At 44.5% G+C, this 26,532-nt stretch overlaps 1 protein-coding gene across 3 annotated transcripts in view; it reads right to left on the reverse strand.

The window, feature by feature from the left end:
• Positions 1 to 26,532, reverse strand: part of KPNA6 (karyopherin subunit alpha 6) — a 95,255-nt gene that overhangs the window by 24,017 nt on the left and 44,706 nt on the right. For all 3 annotated transcript variants that reach the window (XM_077481985.1, XM_077481982.1, XM_077481984.1), the window contains 3 exons: positions 11,570 to 11,669; positions 11,319 to 11,482; positions 9,973 to 10,051 (listed from right to left, as the gene is read on the reverse strand). In XM_077481985.1, the coding sequence (XP_077338111.1) occupies positions 9,973 to 10,051; positions 11,319 to 11,482; positions 11,570 to 11,669 (343 nt within the window). The remainder of the gene's footprint in view (positions 1 to 9,972; positions 10,052 to 11,318; positions 11,483 to 11,569; positions 11,670 to 26,532) is intronic.

The following is a 26,532-nucleotide window of genomic DNA, read 5'->3' on the forward strand; positions in this document are numbered from 1 at the left end:
CCCCCCCCCCCCCCCCCTCAATTTATACTTACCTAGGTGGATGCAGCATCGGTCCCCTGGCACCTCTGCACTGAATGAGAACCAAGCGATCGAACACCACTGATGGCTCGGTTCTCACAGATCCCCAAGCAGAGAGCTGCCAACTGTCAATCAGCAGCTCTCCGCTCCTCTGCTCACTGGAGTGCTGAGCTGTGGAGGGGCAGGGAGTAGCCATCTCAGGCTCTCAGCGGCTCGCTGAGAGGCCAGGGCAGATATAAGTCCAGGCACCTGGCGGATCCAGACTGGTCGGGATGACACGGTGCCCGGACTGATTTCTGTGATGTCAGCAGAGTGGGCTTCAGCCCACTCTGCTGAAAACAGGTCACAGAAGTGCAAAACGAATTGCACTCTGGTGATCCATAGGAGAAGCCCAACCAAAAACTAGCTTTGGCTTGACTTCTCCTTTAATAGCCGGTTGAACCTCCTTTGGCAACGACTTCAAGCAAGCGCTTCCAGTAGCACTGAATCAGATTCGCACAAAATTCAGGAGAAATTTTTAACCGTTCCCCTTTACAAAATTGCTTACACATTTGTAGGATGTCTACTGTGAATGGCTCTCTTGAGGTTATTCCACAGCATCTTTAGAGGGTTTAGGTCTGGGCTTCTGACTGGCTCGCCCTAAAAAGGTCCATTTTCTCATTCTGAAGCCAGTCTGTGGTGGATTTATTTTGATGCTTGCTTACTTTTTTCTTCTGATGTCACTCTTTGCCGAGCAGGGTTTTTGGGATGATCCTTTGCGGAATTCACCTTACCATAATTCTGTAACAGTGCCTTTGCTAAAATGCATTGGTTAAAAAGGCAAAGTAAGACGATTTACAAGAAAATGCATATTAATCTGCTTGCGATTAATATAGAAGGCATAACTAGAGTCTAAGTACAAGGAAATTTGTTTATACATGCAAATTTACAGTGTTTTGGGAAGAGATATTCTGTCGAAATTGTAATGCAGTATAACTACTTAATGTAAAATGTGTGGCGGCAAAGCGGCCTCGCTGTGCTGGATAACGCACATAGAATTTGACGTGCACACCTCCCAGCCCAGCTATGCTTTGCCCCACCACAAGCTGATCTGCGGGACTCAGCCAACGATTGGCTGCTAGCATCCACTGACTGACTTATTCACAAAACAGAGCTCTGATTGTAAACAATACAGAGTTCTGTTCACCGACAAAGAATTTTGTTTGTGTACAGTGTTTCATGACAGTCAGTTAAAGCAGTGCCGAATAGCAAAAAAATGGCCTGGTCATGAAGGGGGTAAAAATCTTCCAAAAAGGTCAAGTGAATCATTTATACACCAGAATGAGTCATTGTCACCTCTCCACTGACTGATATAGAACAAGATGTATGCAACAGTATCCATGTATTAGTGGCGCCATCTGAACAGCTCCAGGTATTACTGGAATAGCCAGAATCCCTGTGGGTGAAATTTAAAGAAAACATGGGCCTTCTTAAAGTGGTTGTAAACCCTTACAAACCCTTTTACTACAGGTAAGCCTATAATGAGGCTTACATGTAGCTATCGTGGATATCTTCTAAACCTGCATGGTTTAGGAGACATCCCCTGTATCAGCACAGGCGCACAAACAACGGCTCGTTTGTGCCATCACCGGCGGCTCACGTGCATGCACGCGAGTGACACTACAGTTCTGGCCAACCACAGCGCCGGAGCCCGCGATACCCAGAAATAACTCCGGTTGAAATGTCGCAGAGCAACCAATGCGGGGGGGGTCTCGATCTAAGGTGAGTATTTCATAATGAGCTAGTATACTATGCATACTAGCTCATTATGACTGTCTTACAGGTTCTTTTTCTTCTTGTGGGTTTACAACCACTTTAAAAGTTGCCCCAGTGTGAATATGAAAGCCTGGCTACCCGCTAACAGGAGGCTTCAATACACTTTCATATCTGCAAATGGAGGGTATCAGGGGGAGATAAAAGGTGTACTGAAAGAAATTCTGATGGTAATACACTTTGTATCCAGTCAAGAAGAACCTACTGACAAAAATGCTCAAGTACCAGAATATGTATGATTCTAAGTGGTTGTAAACCCAAGATATGAAATATAAACAGTGTGTACTTCTTTCAATTAAAAGCACTGTCACTTGTAGAGAAAAGAAATATAGTTCCGCGCTATGGACTTAAAAACATATTATTCTTAGCTGCTGCCTCCACTAATACCAACCACAAAGGGTGGATGGTGAAGGTAAATTATACTAGAAGCGCCAACTCCACCTACCTCCATAATTTAAACAAAAAATTCTGGTGTGTCACAGTAAACAATAAAAGGTGTAAAGTGCAAATACAGGATAAATAGGTATATTCTGGTGTATCACGATAAAGGTCATCAAATTTTTACACTAACATGAAAAATATTTTTTAAAACCACCACCAGTAAGGTGCTATGTGCAAGAACAGGATACATAGGTATTCATACCAAATATCGAAGTGCTAAAAGTGCAATACCGTATATACTCGAGTATAAGCTGAGATTTTCAGCCTCTTTTTTGAGGCTGAAAGTGCCCCCCTCGGCTTATACTCGAGTCATCGCTGTCTGCCCGCTCGATCAGCGTGTCGAGCAGACAGACAGCGGCCATTCTATAATTCAAAAGCCGCGCCTCCGGCTCCGCCTTCGCCTGTGATAGGCGGAACACTGAATTTCCCAGCAGCCTGTGTTCCGCCTATCACGGACATCGTATCATCCTCGTACTACGGACGAGGATGATACGATGTACGTGATAGGCGGAACACAGGCTGCTGGGAAATTCAGTGTTCCGCCTATCACAGGCGAAGGCGGCGGCGCAGCTTTTGAATTTTACAATGGCCGCCGAGGCGCCGACGAAGAGGGCACGGGACGGAGGCAAGGCAAGGCACGGCACGGGACGGGACGGGACGGAGGCAAGGCACGGCGGCAAGGCACGGCGGCAAGGCACGGAGGCAAGGCACGGAGGCAAGGAGGCAAGGCACGGGACGGAGGCTCGGGACAAAGGCTCGGGACACAGGTAGGCTGGACACACACACACACACACACACGGATACACACACACACAGGGATGGATGGATGGATGGATGGAGACACACACACACAGGGATGGATGGATGGATGGATGGATGGATGGATGGAGACACACACACACAGGGATGGATGGATGGATGGACACACACACACACAGGGATGGATGGACGGACACACAGGGATGGACGGACACACAGGGATGGACGGACACACAGGGATGGACGGACACACACACAGGGATGGACAGGCATGTCTCACCCTCGGCTTATACACGAGTCAATAAGTTTGCCAGTTTTTTTGGGGGTAAATTGGGGGCCTCGGCTTATATTCGGGTCGGCCTATACTCGAGTATATACGGTAAGTCAAAGTTCGGTGCATTCCCCAGACCAAAACTGGATGTGACGCAATAGCTCCGCCTTAAGCAATTAGTCACAAAAACATCACAAGCAGACTTCCTGGTTTGAGGATACAAGAATCCAACAAGTTACAGGCATTTGTGTAAGTGTTTTACCTTTATGTGCAATAAACATTGTTATACGGAGTCACGCTATGGGCACAATTATTGTCGATCCATGACATTGCTGGGGGCAGAGGAGACCATAGGAGGCAGCCGCGAGGACTTAATTTAATGTTTCTCTTCCCTCCAATCAGCTCTTTAAACACTCTTTGAGGAGCTCTGCAGAGTGTAACGTCAGCCCTCCTGCCCCCTTTTTCTGAACTCAGCCAAGCTTATAAATTCAGCACTTTAAACAGATGTAGAGAAGAGAGGACTGCAGATGCAAAGATACAACTTGTGGAGGAGGACTGGTTTAATTTCTGTATCACCCGAGGATAGTTCCTTCTCTGGGTATAAGCAGGGGTTTATAACCACTTTAAGGGCAATAAATAAGATTGTATAGATGCATCCCACTATTGTGCAAATCCACATAAATTAATCAGACATGCGTAGCGATGCATGTTACTTTACAGTCATTGATTTGGCAAAATAATATCTCCATGTTCAAGTCATGTGTCTAACTTTTTGCATTCACATTAAGTCAAAAGCAAAACACATTGTTATGCCTTCCACAAGACCTATCCATAGCACAAAGTTGTTTTAAATCAGGCCTTAAAGCAAAAATACTGGACCAATGGCTGGCTGGCTCAGCCAGGAATTACATTGGTACCGTATGTGGATGATCTTTGTATGTCCAGACCGAAGCAAGTTGCCATCGCTGGAGTTGCTCAGATTTCTGGTAGACCAAAAAAACTACAGTGGTGTCAGGAGAAAGTCCTTTTCTAGGGCATTGCATTAATGGGAGGTAAACATCTCAGCTCAGAAAGGAAGGAATGGATACAGATATATCGACTTCCTAAAAAAAGGCAGTCTCTTTACTGGGGAGATGGGGCTCTAAAGGTTTTGAAAAAAGCTCCAATGACAACTCCGGCTCTAGCACTGCCACATTTCAATAAGAAATTATTGCTTTTGTCTAACTGGACAGGTTTCTGGCGTATTGCCACACAAAAGCCTTTGGGATATTTTTCACAACCTCTGGACCCAGTTATTTCTGCAGCAGCCCCTTGTGTAAGAGCTACTGCATCTATTCTGGTTCCACATTCTGTTGAGCAGGTATTGGAGCATATTAAAACACAAGGTGGCTCTTAGCGGCCAGATTGACAAAATATGAACTAGGTCTACTTACACCTGGTAATATCAGGATTAAAAAAAAAAAAAAAAAAAAAAAAAAAAAAAAGGTGTAATGTATTGAACCCCGTTACATTACAGACATTTCTTCCCTCCCAGAGGAGAGGGGACACAATTGATGTCAAAAGACTGAAGCTTTCTACAAGCTACCAGTAACAGTCAAAACTGTCCCTTTGGAAAACCAAGATTTGGAAATGGGGGTGGCTCGATCAAGGTATTATACTGAAACAAGGACACCTGGTCTGGCCACAATCTCTCAGATATTTTATTTCAAAATGCACATTGCTCTGCACAGGTAGCAGAACTGGAAGCACTGATTGAAGCATGTCAAATGGCAGAGGGGATGGCGGTAAATATTTGATTTGATTCTAGTTATGCCTATGGGAGTAGTCCATGATTTAATACTATGGAAGAGAAGAAATTTGACAGAAACTCAAAAATGCTCATCAGGTGGCAGTACTGCTTGAAGCCATTACTCTCACTTCTGAAGTGGCAATGGGAAAATGATCAAAGAATTTTGATCTAGATGCTAAGGGCAACCACTAAGCAGATGCAGCTGCCAAAGCAGCAGTATTGCCTCCACTTAATGAGACTGAAGAAACAGTGTATTAAAAATGAGAAACCTACCTACCCCTCCTCAAACTCTGGGAAATCCACAAGTTACATTAGGGCAGTGGGTGCCAAACTGCGGACCTTTAATAGCCTTTATCTGGCCCTTGGGGCAGTATTCCTCCCACTGACACCAACAGTGGGGCACAATTCCTGCCACTAATATCAATGATGGGGTGCTAATCTTTTTACTGATACCAATGATGGGGCACTATTCCTCTTCCTACTGAGGACAGAAAAAACTACAATTGTACCCGCGCCCAGACCTACCCCCTTTTTCTTTACAGATGCGCCGCAAACCCAATCTAACTCCCCCACCTTGTTGGTTAAAGATAAGTGCACAATATATACTTGAGGGTTGTGCCTCCCAATATTCCCCCCAAATTATAGAAAACACTTTAACCAATTATGTACCAAGCTCACTTATAAAATCACTCACTTTTTTTTTTTTGAGATAATAATCACCCAAAGTAACCCCCTAGAGTATACAAAAAAAAAAAATCCCTGTTTATATTATAAAACATGAATTTCGTGTAAATTTATATCATTAAATCATAGTCCTTATGCAATGTTTTTTTCAATCGGATCCAGCTGTTTCAATTCAATTCACGTTAATCATTGTCAGGAAGCTTCCCGACGACGCAAAACTGTGAAACGCGTAGAAGCTGTGGGAGATATACTTTCTTCAAGGAATAGCCATGAACAGGTTGGCCAAGTGGAGGGAGGAGAGTACCACCAACATCATTGGCTTGCCCGATTCCATGCTGTTTTCGTATGGCTGGATAAGCTTGGTGTCGGCTAATAGACAGACACACTGAAATGTGAGTGCAATATGTTTTAAAAGATTTGCTTAAAGGTGAAACGGTTTTACACCATGTTGGTTTTATTTACCTTTGTATGAGCATACGGATATTGAGGAATTGCTAACAGGAGAGTTGATTGAGGATTGGTTATCCGTTGAATGAACCAAAGGCTTACTGTATGGTGAAGTCTGGTGAGTGGCCATTCTTTAAGGTGGTGGTGGCACGATTTTGTATTTCCTTTGGTGACACGTGTGGAATATTCATCAGAAGATTAACGTGAATTGAATTGAAACAGCTGGATCAGATTAAAAAAAAAAAAAAAAAAAAAAAAAAAAACATTGCATAAGGAGGACTATGATTTAATGAGATATAAATTTACACGAAATTCATGTTTTATAATATAAACCGGGATTTTTTTGTATACTCTAGGGGGTTACTTTGGGTGATCACATTTTTTTTTTTTTTTTTAGAGATAATAGAGTAGTGATTATAAGTGAGCTTGGTACATAATTGGTTAAAGTATTTTCTATAATTTGGGGGGGGGGGGGGGGGGGGGGGATATTAGAAGGAGGCACAACCCCCAAGTATATATTGTCTGAGGACAGAAGCTATGTAACTGACCACCAACCCTGAGGTAAAATGTTTATTCTTACTAATGCTGGGCCCAGGGCATTTTCTCCCCTCACTGGCCACATTTCGGTCCCACTAAATTATAGTAAACTGGCCCTTTGTTTGAAACTCCCCGCATTAGGGGTTTCTTTATCAAAAGCAGCTCCAGACAAGGAAAAAAAAAAAAAAAAAAAATTATATATATATATATATATAAAGCCTGGAGCAATTAAAACTGATCAAATCACATCTAGGTCTCTGGAAGCGTACCAAAGACTCAAGCAGTTTGACTCAACAGAACAGACAACATTGCGGGACCAGGTAACTATTAGGGAGAAAGTGAAAATGTTGTACGAATTTGGTAGCAAACTCAGCAGGCCTCTAGCCAAGCGTTGTCCCTCATATTATTTCCCTTTAGGGCCAAAGGTTGATGGCTTGCTCTGCATTACTTCTCCAGAAACTATTATCCCCAACTTACTGAGTGAGTTAGGCCGCTATTCAGACAGACTACACTTGAAACTGAATTTTACGTTCAAATGGGTGAGTGACAAACTAAAATGCCTGGGAATCTACCCCACAGACCTTAAACTCCACCTTCCAGGAGAACTTTCTCAAACTTCTTTGACTATCCATTAAGGCTCAAAACATTGGCGTGCTTCCTCCTATACTTGGTTTGGAAGAAACTGAATTTTGAAGATAAATGCGCTTCCGCTTCTCTTCCAAACTCTTCCCATTGGTATTCCCCCAAACTTTTTGTACCAGTTTAGAAGGGAATTTGTACATTTTCCTAACTGTCCCCAAAGAATTAAAAACCGACACTCAGTCTACCTAAACAGCCTGTTTAGGCCACACACCTGAATATTTGATTGGTGCAAACACACCACTTCAAAAAGCTTGGAGTCACTGGAACAGGACTATCAATCCCCCCCAAAACCATTCCTTGGCTGGGGACCACCTGCCCTTCAGCAATGCAGAGTTGCCATTGAGATCTCACCGGCAGTTCTGAACACAGGCCCAGGACTACAATGTCACTGGTCTTAGGGAACCCAACAACCCCCCCCCCCCCCCCCGGCTCTCCAACACCAAATATCACCCATGTGTGTCAGTTTACACGATTAGAAGTTGAGCTCTTCTATACAATTGATGCTTTTTCCCAGCCTCCCATCCTGGCAGGCCAACTAACTACCTCCTTTCCATACCATGCCCAATGGCTGTAACCCCACCATTACTTTTGAACTAGGTTGAATCTCTGCCACCCCTATTAGGTACAGGCTTTCCATGGCCGACGCCAAGTGGGAAAATTGCTTGGGCCTACATTTGACACCAGAGCAAAGAATGTTAATTCTCTTTTCACCTAAATCCCCATTTCTTCACAGGAATCAGGCAACAACGTCCTAGCTCATTCGATGTAGAGTCCCACCCAGACTCCACTACATATTCCCGAATGTCAGCCCTGACTGCTGGAGATGTGGAAGAGAAAGGAGGGACGTTATATCACATTTTCTCAACACACCTGCAGATTCAACATTTCTGGACGGGACTTATTTTTGGTCAAATCCACAACTTGACTGACTTGTCTATAGAGCAGAACCTAGTTGCCCATCTTCTACATCTCAGTTACTGGCCCAAACGGAATTACTGTTGCTCCCTAGTGCAACACCTTATCAATGCGGCCCAGGCATGCATCTCAGAGCTGTGAAAAATCCCTGTCTTCACCCAACAGTGGATAAAGTCAGTAAATTATAGAATACATATGAGGACTTCACCTCATCCTTGATGAAAACATGAAGGTTGCTTTCGCAAGACATGATTCTATTTGACTCAGTTCACCTTCTCTGAGAAATACAATATCTTGCACCCAGCTCTGAGCATCCTTCTATGTGATAAGGTTGCGTTAGGACTGTTGGCTACTCGTGTTCCCAAAGCACCGATCGCACTTAAACACCCCCCCCCCCCCCCTTTCTCTCTTCTTGCCCACCCACATTTTTCTGCTTCTTCCCTTCCTCTCTTACATTTTCCTGCTGTTTCTTCCATCTCTAAAAACTTGTACGAATTTTGTTTGACTGGAAGCGGGTTTCCCCCTCCTGCTGGCGATAAAGAACCTTGTTGCCAGCCATAGTCAATTAGAAGTCGATCTCTTCTATACAATTGATTGTATAGGCAAATCTCTTAGACTGAAGCAATTTGGGTAGTGCTGCCTACAGTGAATTCTTTGATCACGGGTTTACACATTTTTCACTGCTTCTATCCCTTTTTGGATTATTCTAACCCTGCACGTGTAACACTTTGCTTATCAAGTTACCAGAATTCTTAGAGATCTTAAATACACGGTTACCAAGTTACTATACTTTGTCTTCCTAACTGCTCACAACTTAATGTATATTTCAAACCTCATCCAAAAATAACTGTTGTCATCATTCATCCAATGGCCTACTAATGTTCTCCTCACTCACAACCTCATGCAAAATAAAAAATGTCTCAATCTCAGCATTGCAGAGGAGGCAAAGAGCCATGGCTATGAAAATCAGTATGGCGTGTTCAGCAACATGTAGCACCAGACACCACCCTAGCAACATAATCCCTACACTTATTATCCTTCATTTATAAGCTGCAAACATGTGCTGACCATTAAATCACAATAGGGAGTTAAGAATTTGAACTTCAGATGAGGGCTGTCCAAGAGAAACTTTGAATCTTTCCATACGAAAGATTCAAAGTTTCTCTTGGACAGCCCTCATCTGAAGTTCAAATTCTTAACTCCCTATTGTGATTTAATGGTCAGCACATGTTTGCAGCTTATAAATGAAGGATAATAATAAGTGTAGGGATTATGTTGCTAGGATGGTGTCTGGTGCTACATGTTGCTGAACACGCCATACTGATTTTCATAGCCATGGCTCTTTGCCTCCTCTGCAATGCTGAGATTGAGACATTTTTTATTTTTTTTTTGCAAAACGGAGGCTTTCCACAATTAGTCTATTGCAAGAATTCACTTGCTTTTTCATGATAAATACTGGGGAACATAACAAGTTATTCGATTTCCGTATAGTAACATTTTGTATCTGCAATTTCCCTAGTATTCCAGCATTCATACAATTATGTGTGCTTAGAACAGTACTTGGCAGGAAAAATACAAATTTACAACAGCTAATTATACATGTTCTTAAGAGAAAAAAAGTAAAACCAATATTATTCAATTACATACTGGCTCTCACCTGTGTCTGGATGTCATCTCCTGTAACAATATTTCCTACGGCTCTCAGTGCAGGTGATGCTACCTTGTAATCATTGTGCCTTAGGTGAGAAGCAAGACAGATGTATGTTACAGCTCAGGCCTTTAGACAAATAAAATTATGCACTTTATTCCACACTACCTTCATAATTTAGTGAATTTGTATTTGGGGGTCGGCCGATATGAAGTATCGGTAAAAACATTGACTGATATTACTTCAAGGGGGTTTTACATGCATCATCCTGGTACCGTTCTTTAGAGCCGACAGTTTACTTTATTGTAACAGCAACTGATGAGGCTCAATAGTCACTCAGCTATTACAAGCAGCAAAAGGGGGATGTTCCCCCGCCTTCCATCACTCGCCCGGGCTCTTCCATCAACCCGGGAGACCCGAGCAACCCCCCGGCTGACCGAAGACCTGAACAAAGCCGATGCTTCATTTGGGTCTCCAATCTAGTAGTAATCTAGAAGCAACGTCCTGACATCACTTCCTGGAATACTGGCATCTTTAAAAAGGCACCAGTTTTAAAAAAAAATAATAAACGCTGATCTTGAGGTTTTGAATACTTTCAAGTGCAGAGGAGGGATCTGACCCCAGATCTCTACATAAAGAGTACCGGTCACATGCCTATTACCGTCATAAGGGATGTTTACAATAACCGTGATAAGATAGGGGGGGGGGGGTAAAAAAAAAAAAAAAAAACATCAGCAAAAAATAGCAGCTAGAGGCAAGAGAGCTGGCCAAAATATCAGTACCATATCGGCACTGAAAAAAATGATACCGGTCAACCCCTAACTTGTATCCACTTTACTGAATTGCTACAACATGTATTATGCTGTAATCCCAGAGGATGCTAGCGTTAGACTGCTAAGAAATATGGTCCTCAAATTTAATATACCGGTAGTATTGAGGACAGCACTGCAGAAGAGAGGAGAGGTGAATCCATATGGACGGACAACCCCCCCACTATCATGCAAAACATTGTTTAGGCACATAAAAAGGCTAAATGAGTGTGCAAATAGAGATACTGTTACATTTTTCTCTGTGCACCAATTAACCAATCCCCCCAATCTCCCATCACAAATGAAAGCCACTCAGCTTTACTGGTAGCAAAAGGAACATGGGCACATGGGTCAGGCATGCATCACAAAAAAAGGATCAAAATAAAAACTATTTTGCAGCACCTAAGCACTCTAGCCAGTAAAGAGGCCCTAACAACATTACTAATAAGTAATATACAAATCAAGCTATTAATCAGCTTTTACCCTCTTATAAATGGAAACATATACAAAAGGGTTTTACGAAAAGTCTAGTTATAGCACACTCACATTAAAAGCTCTACAAGCCTGCGGCAGACCCCAGAGTCAATAACTGCCTGGATCTTCTCATTGGGACCATCAGAAAGATAGGAAAGCGCCCAGCAAGCATCTGCCAACAGGTCAGAGTCACTACTGAACAGGAGACGGGAGAGCACAGGAAGACATTGAGACACCTAGGAGGATTAGACAAAACATTATTGTGAGATTTCAGGAAACATTGTAAACCACCATTTTTATGGAAAATTTAATTGAAAGAAGACCTTATCAAAATCTGGAGGGGGGTTCTTCCCTCTGCATAGGTTAGACAAGGCCCAGACAGCATTTCTTGTCATGGTAAGGCGAGTTGACTTAGTCAGCAAACTGCAAGGGAAAAAAAAAAAAAATACACACAGTACATTACCTTTTTTTTTTATGTACAGAAAAGTAAACCCTCTTTTATAGTTTATTGAAGGACATAGGAATTAATTGACTGTTGGGTTATACTGTTGGCTACAGGAGTATTTGGACACCCACAAAAATATGCTGGCCTGGTAGAACATTTTAAAGCATGTCTCAGTTTTGCAGAAAGGCAGTACCAGGAGCATGATCAAGTCACAGAGAGGTGGGACCCGTGTACCTCAATGAACTCCCAAGAAATAGATTTTACGGCAAGTATAAAAATACGAGAGGGGCTCTCTGCATCTGGAGACAAAACTGTCCAGTTAGTTGCTGAATCAGGAGGCCATATCTGGCAAATGCCACCTGTCACACAAGCCCTGGAACATCTCCCACAGGTCCAGGCATTGCTGGCTGAGGAATTATGCATGCCAACTGTCCATGCCTGGGATAAACAGAAGAAGGCTGGAACATGAAATTGCTACCCAGGATGACGGCATTCCTTCTAACTCACTGCCATTGCTAAGACCTTTGGTTCTTCCCTAATGCCGATGTATGCCACTGTTTTGGCGTGGTCTGACTGAATCCAGTTTGGAGGACTCTCCAGATGAGTTATTCAGCACTGCAGGGGAAAAAAAAAAAAAAGAAAACCCACACACACCTGAAGCTCTAGCATGTTGATTTGGAGACGAAATTCCTCCAGCATCCAAGTCCCCTGCACAGATATAATCTCTAGGACTTCCCCAGCTATATAAGGCTGGTGCCCATCTTGAGGCTCTTCCAAAGCTTTCAAAAAGCAAATACTTCCAACCCCAGAGTTGGATTCCTAAACCCCCCAATCAGGTTCCTGGTGACAGGTGAATAGGTTGATCAAAAGGACTGGACCGACTTCTTGTCAAACATTGCCAAGATGTGGAGTGGAACTGAGCAGATAGTTCTGCCTCAAAGGCCATCATTAGCAGAACTCTTAAGAAGCAGAGTGGGGCGACTTATGCCCTGTACACACAGTCGGACATTCCAACGACAAAATCAGTCAGATTTTTCCGACGGATTTTGGCCCGAACTTGTCTTGCATATACACGGTCGCACAAAGTTGTTGGAAAATCCGATCGTTCAGAACGAGGCGACAAACCACATACGACGGGACTATAAAGAGGGCAGTAGCTAATAACTTTCGTCTCGTAATTTATTCTGAGCATGCGTGGCACTTTGTCCGTCGGTATAGTCTACACACAATCGGAATTTATACGATCGGATTTTGTTGGCGGAAAATTTTAGATCCAGCTCTCAAACTTCGACAGAAAAAGTCAGATGGAGCCCACACACACACGATCGGATTTTCCGACAACACGTTATAATTGCACATTTTCCCCATCGCAAAGTCAGACCGTGTGTACAGGGCATGCAACTTAATAGTTTGAGTCTAGAAATTAAGAATTCAAAGTTTCTCCTGAAGAAGAAAAATACCGTATATACTCGAGTATAAGCCGAGATTTTCAGCCTCTTTTTTGAGGCTGAAAGTGCCCCCCTCGGCTTATACTAGAGTCATCGCTGTCTGCCTGCTCGATCAGCGTGTCGAGCAGACAGACAGCGGACATTCTAAAATTCAAAAGCCGCGCCTCCGCCTTCGCCTGTGATAGGCGGAACACTGAATTTCCCAGCAGTCAGTGTTCCGCCTATCACGGACATCCGCTCATCCTCGTACTACGGACGAGGATGAGACGATGTCCGTGATAGGCGGAACACAGGCTGCTGGGAAATTCAGTGTTCCGCCTATCACAGGCGAAGGCGGAGGCGCGGCTTTTGAATTTTAGAATGGCCGCCGAGGCGCCGACGAAGAGCGGCGATCCTGGCAAGGCACGGGACGGAGGCAAGGCAAGGCACGGCACGGGACGGAGGCAAGGCACGACACGGGATGGAGGCAAGGAGGCAAGGCACGGCACGGGACGGAGGTTCGGGACACAGGTAGGCTGGACACACACACACACGGACACACACACACACACACAGGGATGGATGGATGGATGGACACACACACACACACAGGGATGGATGGATGGATACACACACACACACACACACAGGGATGGATGGATGGATACACACACAGGGATGGATGGATGGATACACACACACACAGGGATGGATGGATGGATACACACACACACAGGGATGGATGGATGGACACACACAGGGATGGATGGATGGATGGACACACACACACACACACAGGGATGGATGGATGGATGGACACACACAGGGATGGATGGACGGATGGACACACACACACAGGGATGGATGGACGGACACACAGGGATGGACGGACACACAGGGATGGACGGACAAACAGGGATGGACGGACACACAGGGATGGACGGACACACAGGGATGGACGGACACACAGGGATGGACGGACACACAGGGATGGACGGACACACAGGGATGGACGGACACACAGGGATGGACGGACACACAGGGATGGACGGACACACAGGGATGGACGGACACACAGGGATGGACGGACACACAGGGATGGACGGACACACAGGGATGGACGGACACACAGGGATGGACGGACACACACACAGGGATGGACAGGCATGTCTCACCCTCGGCTTATACACGAGTCAATAAGTTTGCCAGTTTTTTTGGGGGTAAATTGGGGGCCTCGGCTTATATTCGGGTCGGCCTATACTCGAGTATATACGGTACTAGTTTTAAGCCGTATCTGGGATAACACCCAGATAGTCCAAGCGATGAGTTGTTTTGAGAGCAGACTTCTGTAAGTTCAGGACCCAGACAAACTTTTGCAAACTCTGTATGGCCACATCGGACAAAACATGTGCTGACCACTGCATTAATAGGGGATCATTTAAGTATACTGCAATGGGAATGCACTGTTTACTTACTGCAAATTACAACTGCTTACTCTTAGCACCACAATCCAAAATGGCAATTTAATACATTTTTAACATTCAAAAGCAAACTCACCCAATCCACGCTTTATTTTGCTGAGAAATCACTTTGAAAAACACCCCCTAGCATTTCTGGCTAAAGCCATCTTGAGTAAGGGCAGATGATTCATGTACCATTATTCCATCTGCCCTACTTAGACATGCAGGAGGGTGCGATTAGCTGAGAAAACCCCTCCTCCCCTCCTGAAGACTCCTGGGATGTATGACAATTTACCTAGCCCTGGAAACCAGGAGGTAACTGAAGAAATGAAAAAAAATGGATGGAAATATGATACCATTTCCTATTTACTAATGCTAGCAGCATAAGGATTAAATAATCAATGTTGATTGAGTGTGAAGTTCCTCTTTAAGGCTCACAGCAAACTGAAGAAACTGCTCATGCATAGGAAACTGGAGTTACTTACCGGAAACTATTCCCAGTAGTCTTCCAGTACAACCCTCGAGAGAGCTCAAGTTCCTTCCATCACCACAGGAAACACATTGCCATTCAGTTTAAAGGGCGATCCCTCAGGCCCATGGTTAGTCATCACCAAGAACCGAAGGATAGAACTGAAAACTAATCAGAACAGGCAATATCAATTCACAAATTGAATTCAAGGGTGGGATCGAGAGTACTGGAAATAGTTACCGGCTAAGTCTAACTCCGGTTTTCCCCAGACGTCTTCCAGGATAGCCCTCGAGAGGATCCCCAAAGTACTCAAATTAGAGGGGGACCACAGCTTGGAGGACCTTCCTCCCAAAAGCCTGGTCCTGGCTAGACAATAGGTCCAGTTAGTAGTGCCTTGTAAAAAGGTCATAAAGCTTGACAATGTGGTCGCTTTGTAGATCTGTTCCGGGGTGGCACCAGCCTTTTCTGCCAAGGACGCCGAGAGTGCTTGTGTAGCGTGCCTTAATACTCCCAAGAGGCTCTTCATCTAATATTCTATACCCCACTGCAAGCCAACAATCCATCTAGCTAAAGTGTTTAGAGGCCTTTTGACCCTTACTATTACTGGAGAACAGGACAAAAAGTGAATCCGCTCGCAACGCTTTGGTTGCTTCTAAATAACCTAGAATACACCTTCTCACGTCCAGCAAGTGGAATTGCCTCTTGTTGTTTAAGGTATTTTGACAGACCGTAGGTAAAACAATGTCCTGGGACTTATGAAATTTAGATGCCACTTTTGGCAGGAACTCAAGATCCGTCTTTAGGACGAGTATTGGCCAAGATCAGGAGGAAAGGCTCTCTGATGGAAAGAGCTTGCATTTCACTCACCCTACGGGCTGAAGTGATCGCAACTAGGAGCATGGTCTTAAGCGTGAGCAGTCTTAAAAGTGGCCTCCGAGAATGGTTAAAACTGCACCCCCAATAAGGCCCTGAGAACTACTAAGTCCCAGGTTGGGGTCTTGTGAACCTGGACTGGGCTCAGTTTTGCAACTGCTTTACAGAACCTTGCTATAAGCGGATTTTCCTTAAGCATTTTTCTAGGTACACACTCAAGGCAGCGACCTGTACTTTAATTGTATATAGCGACAACCCTTAATTTTTTTCCAGATTTTGCCGTAGATCGCTCTGGTGACTGGTTTTTGACTCTGAAGTAAAAGTCGTATAACCCTCGCCGATAGACCCTTGCTCCTCAGGATTTCTTCCTCAGTAGCCACGCTGATGGCTTTAGTGTGGCGGTTTGTGGATGCAGTAGCGGTCCCTGCAAAAGAAGGTCTTGTCTGAGGGGTAGCCTCAGAGGGGGCCGGTCTGCTAACTTTAGACGCATTGTAAACCACGGTCTCTTGGGCCAGAATGGTGCTGCCAAGATTAAGTCTCCTTTACTAGAAATTTTGCCAAAACCCTCGGACTGAGTTGGAAATGCAAAAGACAGGCTGAAGATCCAGGCGTTCTGCAGAGTATTTACCACCAGGAGTTGATCTCCTGGGCATAGCGAAAAGAAACTTGGAACTTTTTCATTTTTCCTGGTTGGGAACAGATCCAGTTCTCGTTTTCCCCAATAAGCCACTATGTATTCGAATACTTCTGGGTGCAGAGACCACTTGATTCAAAATTTGTCAAGTCTGCAGCATAGTTTCTGCTCTCCCTTCACATTCACTGCAGAGACGGAATTGAGGTTTTTTGCTCACTGAAAAAATTTAATTGGCTGCCAATATCAGCTGGGAACTCCTGGTACCCCCTTGTTTGTTGATATACACTACAGCTGTCGCATTGTTGGAACGGACCTGGAGGTGGTGACCCTGGATCATTTCCTGAAAGTCTAGTAAAGCTCTGAGACTAGCCATCAGCTCTTTCCAATTGGAAGAGAAATCATTTGCCTCTGGGGTCCACTTGTCTTGGTGCCAACAAGTTTTGAGATGGGCTCCCCAACTGCTGGCATCTGGTCAGTATGGATGTGATGGATAGTATCCAATGCCTCCCTTTGGGAAGGTTCTCCGCGTTCTCCTTTCCACCACCACCGAAATCACTTTAATCTGGTGAGAATCATTATGTTCTCTTCTAGGTCTTTGTCTTAGTTCTTCCAACAGGAACCTCTGTAGGCTTCTTTGGCGGAAGCAGGCCCATTGTACAGCCCGTATTGATGCTGTCATAAGGCCCAATGCCAACATAATTTCACTGGATTTAGGGTAAGACATCCTGTTTCAACCTGGATATCTTCTCTTCCAGAAGCACTATCTTCTGATCTCCGGGTTGAATGTTGTAACCCAACATTTGTGCTGGGTTTGGTTTGGATTTTTGATTTGATTTATTATCCACCACAGATGTTGTAGGCATAATTGTGTTATACCAGATCCCGACTAAGCTCCTTCTCTAGAGTGGGACATGAGTAAATCGTCCAAAATATGGCACAATCGAGATGGACTGAGTCTCAAGGGGACTAGTGCTTTGGCCAGAACTTTGGTGAAAATTCTCAAGGATGATGACAGTCCTAAAGGAAGTGCTCTGCACCGGAAGCGATAAATATGGTCTTTGATTTGAATTGCCAGACAAAGAAACGTTGGACATTTCCTCTTTATTGAAATATATAGATAGGCATCTTTTAGATCCAAAAGTTACCATGAAAACAACTTTCTGCAGAATATTTATTGAATAAATGGATGCCATGCTAAATTTTTTGTATCAGATGGATGAGTTCAGGGGTCGGAGGTTCATAATAAGCCTGAACTTTCCAGATGGCTTCTTTATCACAAAACACGTGCGCAGAGAAACCGCCCGCCCCCCCCCCCCCCCCCCCCCGTTCCTGAACTGGGACTGGCACCAATACATCTCGATCTACCATTTCCCCATTCAGTAAGGGTAAGGCACTGGCTTTCTCCTAGTCTCTTGGTAGTTTTATAACAAGAAACTTGGAGGGCGGATCTTTGTGAAATTCTAGAGCATAACCCCTCCTTATAATGCTTAACACAAAGTTGTATGAGGTCATCTCCCATTGTGGGAGAAACCCCTTTAGTCTTCCTCCCACTGCGGCTTGGGGTTCTGACTGAGGCAGTTAAAAAGTATACCTTTTCCTTTCCTTTTTGTCCCAACCAATGCTTCTTCGGTCTGAATTCCTTATTTGTTTTTGGGGGCTCTTTAGGACGACGAAGAAAAAAAAAAAAAACTTCCTTCGAAAGTTTTTTGTGGGAAAATAGGATGTTTAAAAACGGCTTACCTGTAAAATCCTTTTCTTTGATGTACATCAGGGGACACAGAGCCGTAGTACTTACTACGTGGGTTATAATCGCCGTATCAGGTGCTGGACATTGGCACGGCACTTAAGGTGTGAACTTTCCCCATATAACCCCTACCACTACTGGGAGTCCTCAGGTTTGTAGCCAAGCAAAGTGTATAAGGAGAAGGGAGGGAACTCTGTGTCCCCTGATGTACATCAAAGAAAAGGATTTTTACAGGCAAGCCATTTCTTACATCAGGGGACACAGAGCCGTAGTACTTACTGCATGGGATGTCCCATAGCAATGGCAACTGAAGGGGGGGCGTGGGCACAACAAAAAAGGAAGTCAGAGGACTTATACTGCAGCCTGCAGTACACTGCGCCCAAAGGCAGAATCCTCCTGACCCTTAACATCGATTTGGTAAAATGTAGGAACTGAAGACCATGTCCCGGCTTTACAGATCTGAGCCGCAGAGGCCTGATGATGCACCTCCCAGAAGGTACTAATCGCCCTGGTAGAGAGTGTGCCTTAATATGAAAAGGAGGAACCTTCCTCCATAAGCCTGTACAATGACCAGACGAATCCACTTGGCAATAGTGGATCTAGATGCTGCCTGTCCTCTTTGGACCATCCGGCAAGCAAAATATCTGTCTTACGAACTTGAGCGGTCGCTCTTCAATATAGTCTGACCGCCCTAACATCAAGGGAATGTAGCAACCTCTCTTCCCTAGATTGAGGCTCTGGGAAGAATGAAGGAATAACAATATCTTGGTTTAAGTGAAAACCTGTCACTACCTTTGGCAGGAATTCAGGATGAGGGTGTAAAACCACCTTATCCATAATCAGATATGGCTCCTTACAAGAGAGCCTCTAGTTCAGTTCAGAAACTCATTTGGCAGAAGTAGCAACCAGAAAGCCCATCTTTCTGGTCAACAGAACCAAGGGAATTTCCCGTAAAGGTTCAAAAGGCTGCTTTTGTAAAGCTGACAGAACCAAGTTCAAATCTCAAGGATTTAGGGGTGGCTTGATCGTAGGACTGATCAGTGTTACCCCTGCAAAAAACTACGCACTAAAGCGTGAGAAGCTAAAGGCTGCTGAAAAAAAAAAAAAAAAAAAAACAACTACTGACAAGGCCAAGATCTGGCCCTTGATGGTATTCAAGGCCAGATTCATCTCTAATCCCATCTGTAGGAATTCAAGAATTCTACCTAGAACATATTTCCTGGAGTGCCAACCCCTGGATCCGCACCAGGCAACATATGCCTTCCAGACTCTATAGTAGATGAGCCGGGAAGCTGGCTTCCTGGCATTAATCAAAGTAGATATGACTGAAGGAGATAACCCACGACCCCTTAGGATGTGGGTCTCAATAGCCAGACTGTCAAATTTAGCGTCTAAGGTAGGATGCAATACCGGACCCTGGAAGACGGTCCGGCCGTAATGGCAGAGTCCAGGGAACTCCTACTGCCATCCTTATGATCTCAGCGAACCAAGGCCTTCCGGGCCACGAGAATCACCTCTCTGTTCCTGCCTGATCCTGCAAAGCAGACGCAGAAGTAGCAGAACTGGTGGAAATGCATAGATCAGAGAAAAACTGATGCCAAGGGAAGACTAATGCGTCTGTTTCCGCAAGCTAGCGGATCCCTTGTCCTTGACACAAAGTTGTCGACTTTGTTGTTGAATCTGGACGCGAACAGGTCCACGTCCAGAGTACCCCATCTCTGACATATCGCAAGAAGGATGTCGGGGTGAAGAGATCACTCTCCTGGAAACAGTTGTTGGCAGCTCAAGTAGTCCGCCTGCCAATTCTCTATCCCGGGAATGAACACTGCCAATAGGCAAGGGACATTGTGTTCTGCCCAAGACAAAACGTGATTCACCTCTCTGGGTGATTGATGCAAGCCACAGCCGTGGCATTGTTGGACTGAATCCCGACAGGACAGCCCTTCAGTCTGACCATCCAGGCTCTTAAAGCCAGACAGATTTCCCGAATTTCCAAAATATTGATAGACAAGGTCCTTTCCAACATGGACCAATTTTCCCTGGACAGAATCCTCTTCCAGCCTAAAAGACTGGCATCCGTGGTTACTACCTTCCAGGTGGAAGGTAGAAATGTCCTTCCCTTTTGAAAGTTGCTGGATATCAGTCACCAATTCAGGCTCTGACGCACTTCAGGAGCAAGCCGAAACAGAAAATCTAAGGCTTGAACCCTTTTGTTCCAGGCTGACAGGATTGCGCTTTGTAGCAATCTTGAATGAAACTGTGCGTAAGGGATGGCCTGCGAAGGAGGCCACCATCTTCCCCAATAATCTCATGCACAACCGAATGGAAGGCTTCTTCTTTGCCTTGATGAGATGAATTAGTTCTACAATGGAACTGATTCTCTTTGGTGGTAGAAATACCTTTCCCTGCCTAGTATCTATGATTAGTCCCAGGTAACGTACTCTCCTTGATGGCCGCAAGGAGGCCTTTTCTAGGTTGAGAACCCAGCCTAGAGATTCCAGGTAGTTTATCGTTGTCACCAGACCGTGGTCTAACCCGGAAACCGAATGATCTAAGAGTAGGTCGTCCAAATAGGCTAGGACCATTAGGCCCTGAGCCCTTAATCTGAATAAAGCAGGAGCCTGAATCTTTGAGAATACTCGAGGAGCTGCTGCTAGACAGAATGGCAGGGCCACAAACTGAAAGTGATGGTTTTCTACCTCAAAGCGTAGAAACCACTGGTGAGCGGGAAATATTGGCACATGAAGACAGGCCTCCTTGATATCGATTGAAACCAAAATTTCTCCTCCTTGGAGGATGGCTACTGCTGCCCACATTGATTCCATGCGGAAGGATCGAATGAAAACCTGTGCCTTGTTCCTCTAAGGGCACCTCTGATATGACTGCCTTGGCTAGCAGAAGGTCCAGTGCGAGGAGAGCCTTCTTTTCTGGGTCCTTGGGAACCTCCGACCTTAGAAACTGGGGAGACAGCAAAACTCGGAACTAGTTTGTAACCTAGAGGCACCGCAGAAGCCACCCATTTGTCCCGACATTGCTCCTGCCAGATCTTTGAAAACTGCAGGAGCCTTCCCCCCACCCGAGCGAGCGGGGGCACCCCTTCATAAAAGGAGGCTTTAGTACTCTGCTTGGTGGGCTTTTTTCCCCAAGATCTTTTCTGATCTTGGTGCTGTCCCTGGGGTTTCCCACTTGAACATGATGGCTGAGGCCATCGAGACTGCCTAGAGGCTGATGTCCCTGATACAGGAGAAGAGGCCCACTTAAATGAGATGTCTAAATTTCTTTTTTACTGGCAACAGAGAGCTTTTGCCATGGGAAATCTTTTGTAAGTATTTATCCAAATCTTCTCCGAATAGCCGTTCACCTTTATAGAGGTAATTGCATAAACCACTAAAATCTCCAATTTTTTTATAGAAATCCTCCTCCATAGCATATAGTTTGGCAAATCTCTTAGGAGGATAAAACTGCTTATCCGGATGCTCCCACTCTGGGTACATACCGGTAAGCTTTCTTAGCCACGCATTGATAGGAAAGGCATCCCCAGCTGGAGGAGGTTTTAATGATCCCAACTTAGAGATGGGATCATCAGAAGCCTGCGCTGCAGGTAGCAAAAAAGTTGAACGAACCGATTTAGTGAGAGTGTGCACAAGCAAGCTCTCTTGCGGTGAGATACTCCTTCCATGTAAGGATCCTCAGAAGAGGATAAGCCAGTATCTTCCATATCTCTAGGAAGATCTGCCTGATCCCCGGCATCCTGAATCTCCAGAGGAAGATCTTGAGCACTTGAAGGGGATCCACTGCGTTTAACCCCGCTCTAGAGGGATAAAATTGCATCAAGCTCTCTTTCTCTAAGCCAGCAATGGTAGAGGACAACACTTCACGTGTAACATACTCAGGGGCTGAAGCGTCTTGAGCGACTGCAACAACAGCTTCTCCCGACAGCTCAATCTGACCAGCCGCAACACTCTCAGGAGGAAGACATTCTTTTGGACAAGGTCTTCGTTTGTTGTGACCCCCTAGAACCCTTAGAGGAGTTCCTGGCCCCCTTGCCACTCATAGCTTACAGTACAAAGCAGAGGCACTACCAGCAAAAGAATGTAACACTAGGTTATAGTACAGTACAATAACCGCTATTAGTCCTAGCTATACAGTACAACATTAACAAAGGGAGATGCTTGTGTCACCAAACCTGACCAGCAACCACTCTTTGTCCCTCCACCACCAGATTGCAGCTCTGCGCAGCTTAAATTACTTCCTCCACGTGTGCCCGGCGACTGACGCCGTTTAGCCACGCCCCCGCACGAAAACAGCCCCCCTTTCCTCTATCAACAGGGAAGTGTGTGAGCGCCTGAATCATGGTGGTCGTCAGGGGCAGCCAAAATGGGGGGCACCCCAAGGAAAAAAAAAAAAAGAAGGAGGCAGCTAGCTGGCATTCGAGGAGTCAAACCGCCAATCTGGGGGCCCATGAAGTGATCAGAACCCCCCTTCATACAGCCTCCAGTGGTGACACATAGGCATGACATAATACATGGAAGGAGAAATTCCTTGCAGAAAATCTCCTCTACCTTTCCTCGCAGCAGGGTTTCATCAGGAGGAAAAAATAAAATAGAAAATCTTCGCCCTTCACGGTAGGCTCCGAGACCTTTAAAGGAAACCTTCAGGAACAGGGGTACACAGGTAATCCCGCAATCCTGGACCTGCGAGAAGACCCTGCCACTAAACTTTTATTGGCCTCTCTACCAAAGAGTACTGGATCCCAGGGCCCAGCTTTAAAAACATTTAGTCCATTACGGAGACATCAGAACGGATCCGGTCAGGATGGCTGGCTCTCAAAGAATTACTGCCCGTGGAGCTCAGTGCACACATCCTTACAGGTGCCCAACACCTTAGACACTGGCGAAAAAACTGAGGACTCCCAGTAGTGGGAGGGGTTATACAGGGGAAGTTCACGCCTCAAGGGGCGTGCCAGTGTCCAGCACCTGATACTACGTGGGTTATATCGCCGCAAGTACTACGGCTGTGTCCCCTGATGTAAGAAAAGAAAGGTCTTTTTTTCAGCTGTTCTTTAGTGCCAGCCTTTGGGCTCTTTCTGCCAATTTTGTGTTAGTAGAAGTTTTACGAGTGTTGATTCGCGCTTTTATTTTTGCATTTTTCATTTAGAGTTTTTTTCATTTCTGAACAGCCGTTTGTCAAGCAGACATGTTGCGGAATCGGAGGAGATAATGTTTTATTTATTATTGGCCTTAGAGTTACTGCTTTGGACATTTTTTTGGGGTTGAATGATTTGGTATATATTTTCGGATGCATAAAATGCACTTTTTGGTTGAGTTCTATTGGCAGATAGCATGTTTTTTTTTTTTTGAAGAAGAAGAAAAAGAAGAAGAAAAAGAAGAAGAAAAAGAAGAAGAAAAAGAAGAAGAAAAAGAAGAAGAAAAAGAAGAAGAAAAAGAAGAAGAAAAAGAAGAAGAAAAAGAAGAAAAACTACTTGGCTAGGTGTTTTACATCAAATGACAGTTTGGGAGTAGAATAGGCAGTTACATTAAAAAAATACAATGTAAAATTTACACCATAGTTTTGCATCTTTGATCTTAAAAACTAGGGGATAATAGTGTTGTGGTAACTTGCCCAAATTATTATTCCATTAAAAGGAGAATTGTGCGCTACATTTGGAGATTTCATAATTTGCCACGGCACAAATGTTAATTTTCCATTATGAATGCTGGTTTTCAAGACCGACCACTTCTGGCTCGTGCTCATTTCCGAGCATGCGCGTTTGTACTTTGGACTTTTGTCCGACAGACTTGTGTACACACACACACACTTGGAAAATCCAAAACACATTTGTCCGCAGAGAATTTGAAAACCTACTAGCCAACATTTGTTGACGGAAAGTCCAACAATTGTCTTCGAACTGTCATTGAACATTTCCCGTCCGAAAGTCAAGCTGCATATACACGATCCAAGTCTCCAGTAAAGGAGACACTGCACAAGCACATATTGGAAGCTGTGTCTCCCTCTCTATTCCCCCCACCTCCCCCAAGTCTTCATCCAGACTGACCGGGCTGCTATTAAGAGTGCCACGTCAGTTAAAGAGACACAGAGTTAAAGTTTTGTTTTTATACGCCTACTAGATGTATACATGCTTCCGTTTCCTATGGAAACTGGCCTGCTTTGCCGATTTTCATAGCTACGAATTAATATACTATTCGGCTATATTATACACATGCATTGTTCAATAGGTATTTTCTTTATTAGTTTGAGATCTTTTTTTTTTTTTTACTAGGGAGTATAAAATACAGATTGACCTCCATTACCGGTCTCTACAAATATGCACGCTAACTGGGTGATTTTGCTTCTTGCCTCTGCCTTGTCTGGGCTCTGTTGGTGAGACTTCTTGCCGCTTAGCCAAAACTTCCTCTTCTCCATCCCTTCCCCTTTTCCTTCTATTTTCCTCCTTTTCTGAACTAATTTTAATTTACTGATAGGTTATTAATGTGCACTTATATTTTTAGGAGGTGTTGATTGTTTTTTTGTATATATTTTACTAGAGTCTTAAGCTCCTGAAGAAGCGTACTTTTATACGAAACAGGTCGAGCAACTAGCTAAGCGTTTTGCACCCGGATTCATAATCTGACTCACAAATCTTTATATAAACTACACTATTACCTGGAGATCGTTTGTTGGAAAATCGCTATTTACCGACTTCTGTTGTGGTTATAATATGATGATAGTATGTAATGCGATGTCAGATTTATTTGTGTACAGGGTGCTTTACAATTACTAGCTTTTTGAATATTTTATACAGTGTATACACTGATATGTACTATTTTTATATAAAAAAAAAAAAAAAAAAAAAAAAACCTTTATCTACGTAAAAAAATTGTAATAAAACAACAAATTTTTACCTTTAGTTTGTTTACCAGTGTGCCTTTAAAGTCCAAACATTTAGACTATTTTTTTTCCCCTAATGGGACGTTGGCACACAAAAAAAAAAAAATACATATGTACTCAGTGTCACCCTGTGAGCGCATGAAAAACCCTTCATAAAAATTTCCTTCAAAAGAGTTAAAGTTGTGTTAGCCAGAACGCTAGATTCCTAGCCACACATGTTGTAGCTAGTGCCTGCTTTAGTTTGGCCATCACTGCATCCCAAGCCCTTTTCAAGACTGTTCTGTTCATTGGTTCCTTTAGGTGCCCCATGTCCTCAAAGGCCAAGTCAGACTGCTTTGAGACTTTAGACACAGTGATGGACCTAGCTTCGGATTTTTATTCTTCTGTGTTCTCCTCAAAAGGAAATCCCCCTTTTTAGAGAATTCGAAAAAAGGCTTCATACATTTTATCACATCTGGACAATTGAACTGCTTCATTAAATTTCCAGAGTGTCATATACCGCACTCAAATCATCAACTTAAAAAAGGGACAGTTTGTATTTAGTAGTTTTGTTAGCTACGACCTGATCTTCAACCTGATCAGAGTTGGAGTCACAGGATACAGGCCTAACTAAAGCTGGGCTCTGCGCCCCGAGTCTTCGGGGCTACCCTGAGCTAGAAGTTGTAGGGCCTGGGGAAGAGGGAATTGCAGCTGCGCTACAGGTAGTGGCTGATATACTTACACCTAAAATCAACTCCAAGAGATTTAAATGTTGGAGGCCACCTCGTCCTAAAAGAGCTGAGAAACGTTACGGGGGGGGCGCGAGTACGCTTCGGATTTAAGCAGGTTTGCAATGCACTGCCTGCACAAGGCTCTATTAGAGTTTGAAGAAAGCTTGTTCCCACAATTTGGGCACTTCTTGCAGCCAGACTTGTCCTCCCTGGGTGTCCCTTTAGCCTGCAACACAGAAATTGGTAGGGGGGTGTTGGCTACCAAGCTATTCCTCCCCCCAACACCCGTGCTGTACATCAGTCCACTGCTGCAAACTCTTTGGGACAGCGAGGGGCCCATATCCATGGGGTTTCCCAATCCAGATCTACAAACAGGCTGTTGGGCAAGCCCCATGTTGTGCTACCTGTGCTTGACTGGTGCCTGCTTCCATCGAAGTGTCCTGGGGATTCACCTCCATAGTTCCCTCCTCTGCTCCAGATCCCGCCGTTAGTCCAGTATTGGAAGCTGGTTGGAATTTTTAGGCCCGGCCTGGTTTTCCCCCCCATTCCTTGCGCCCTGGAGATCCGGAACAGGAAGTCTTGGTGTGCTGCGATAGCCACGTTCCGCCAAAAAAGTTACGCTTACGGCGTCCCTGG

Source organism: Lithobates pipiens, unplaced genomic scaffold (genome assembly GCF_037356315.1).
Source record: "Lithobates pipiens isolate NorthernLeopardFrog02 unplaced genomic scaffold, aLitPip1_a1.2 Scaffold_16, whole genome shotgun sequence".
In the NCBI taxonomy this organism is placed as follows: domain Eukaryota; kingdom Metazoa; phylum Chordata; class Amphibia; order Anura; family Ranidae; genus Lithobates; species Lithobates pipiens.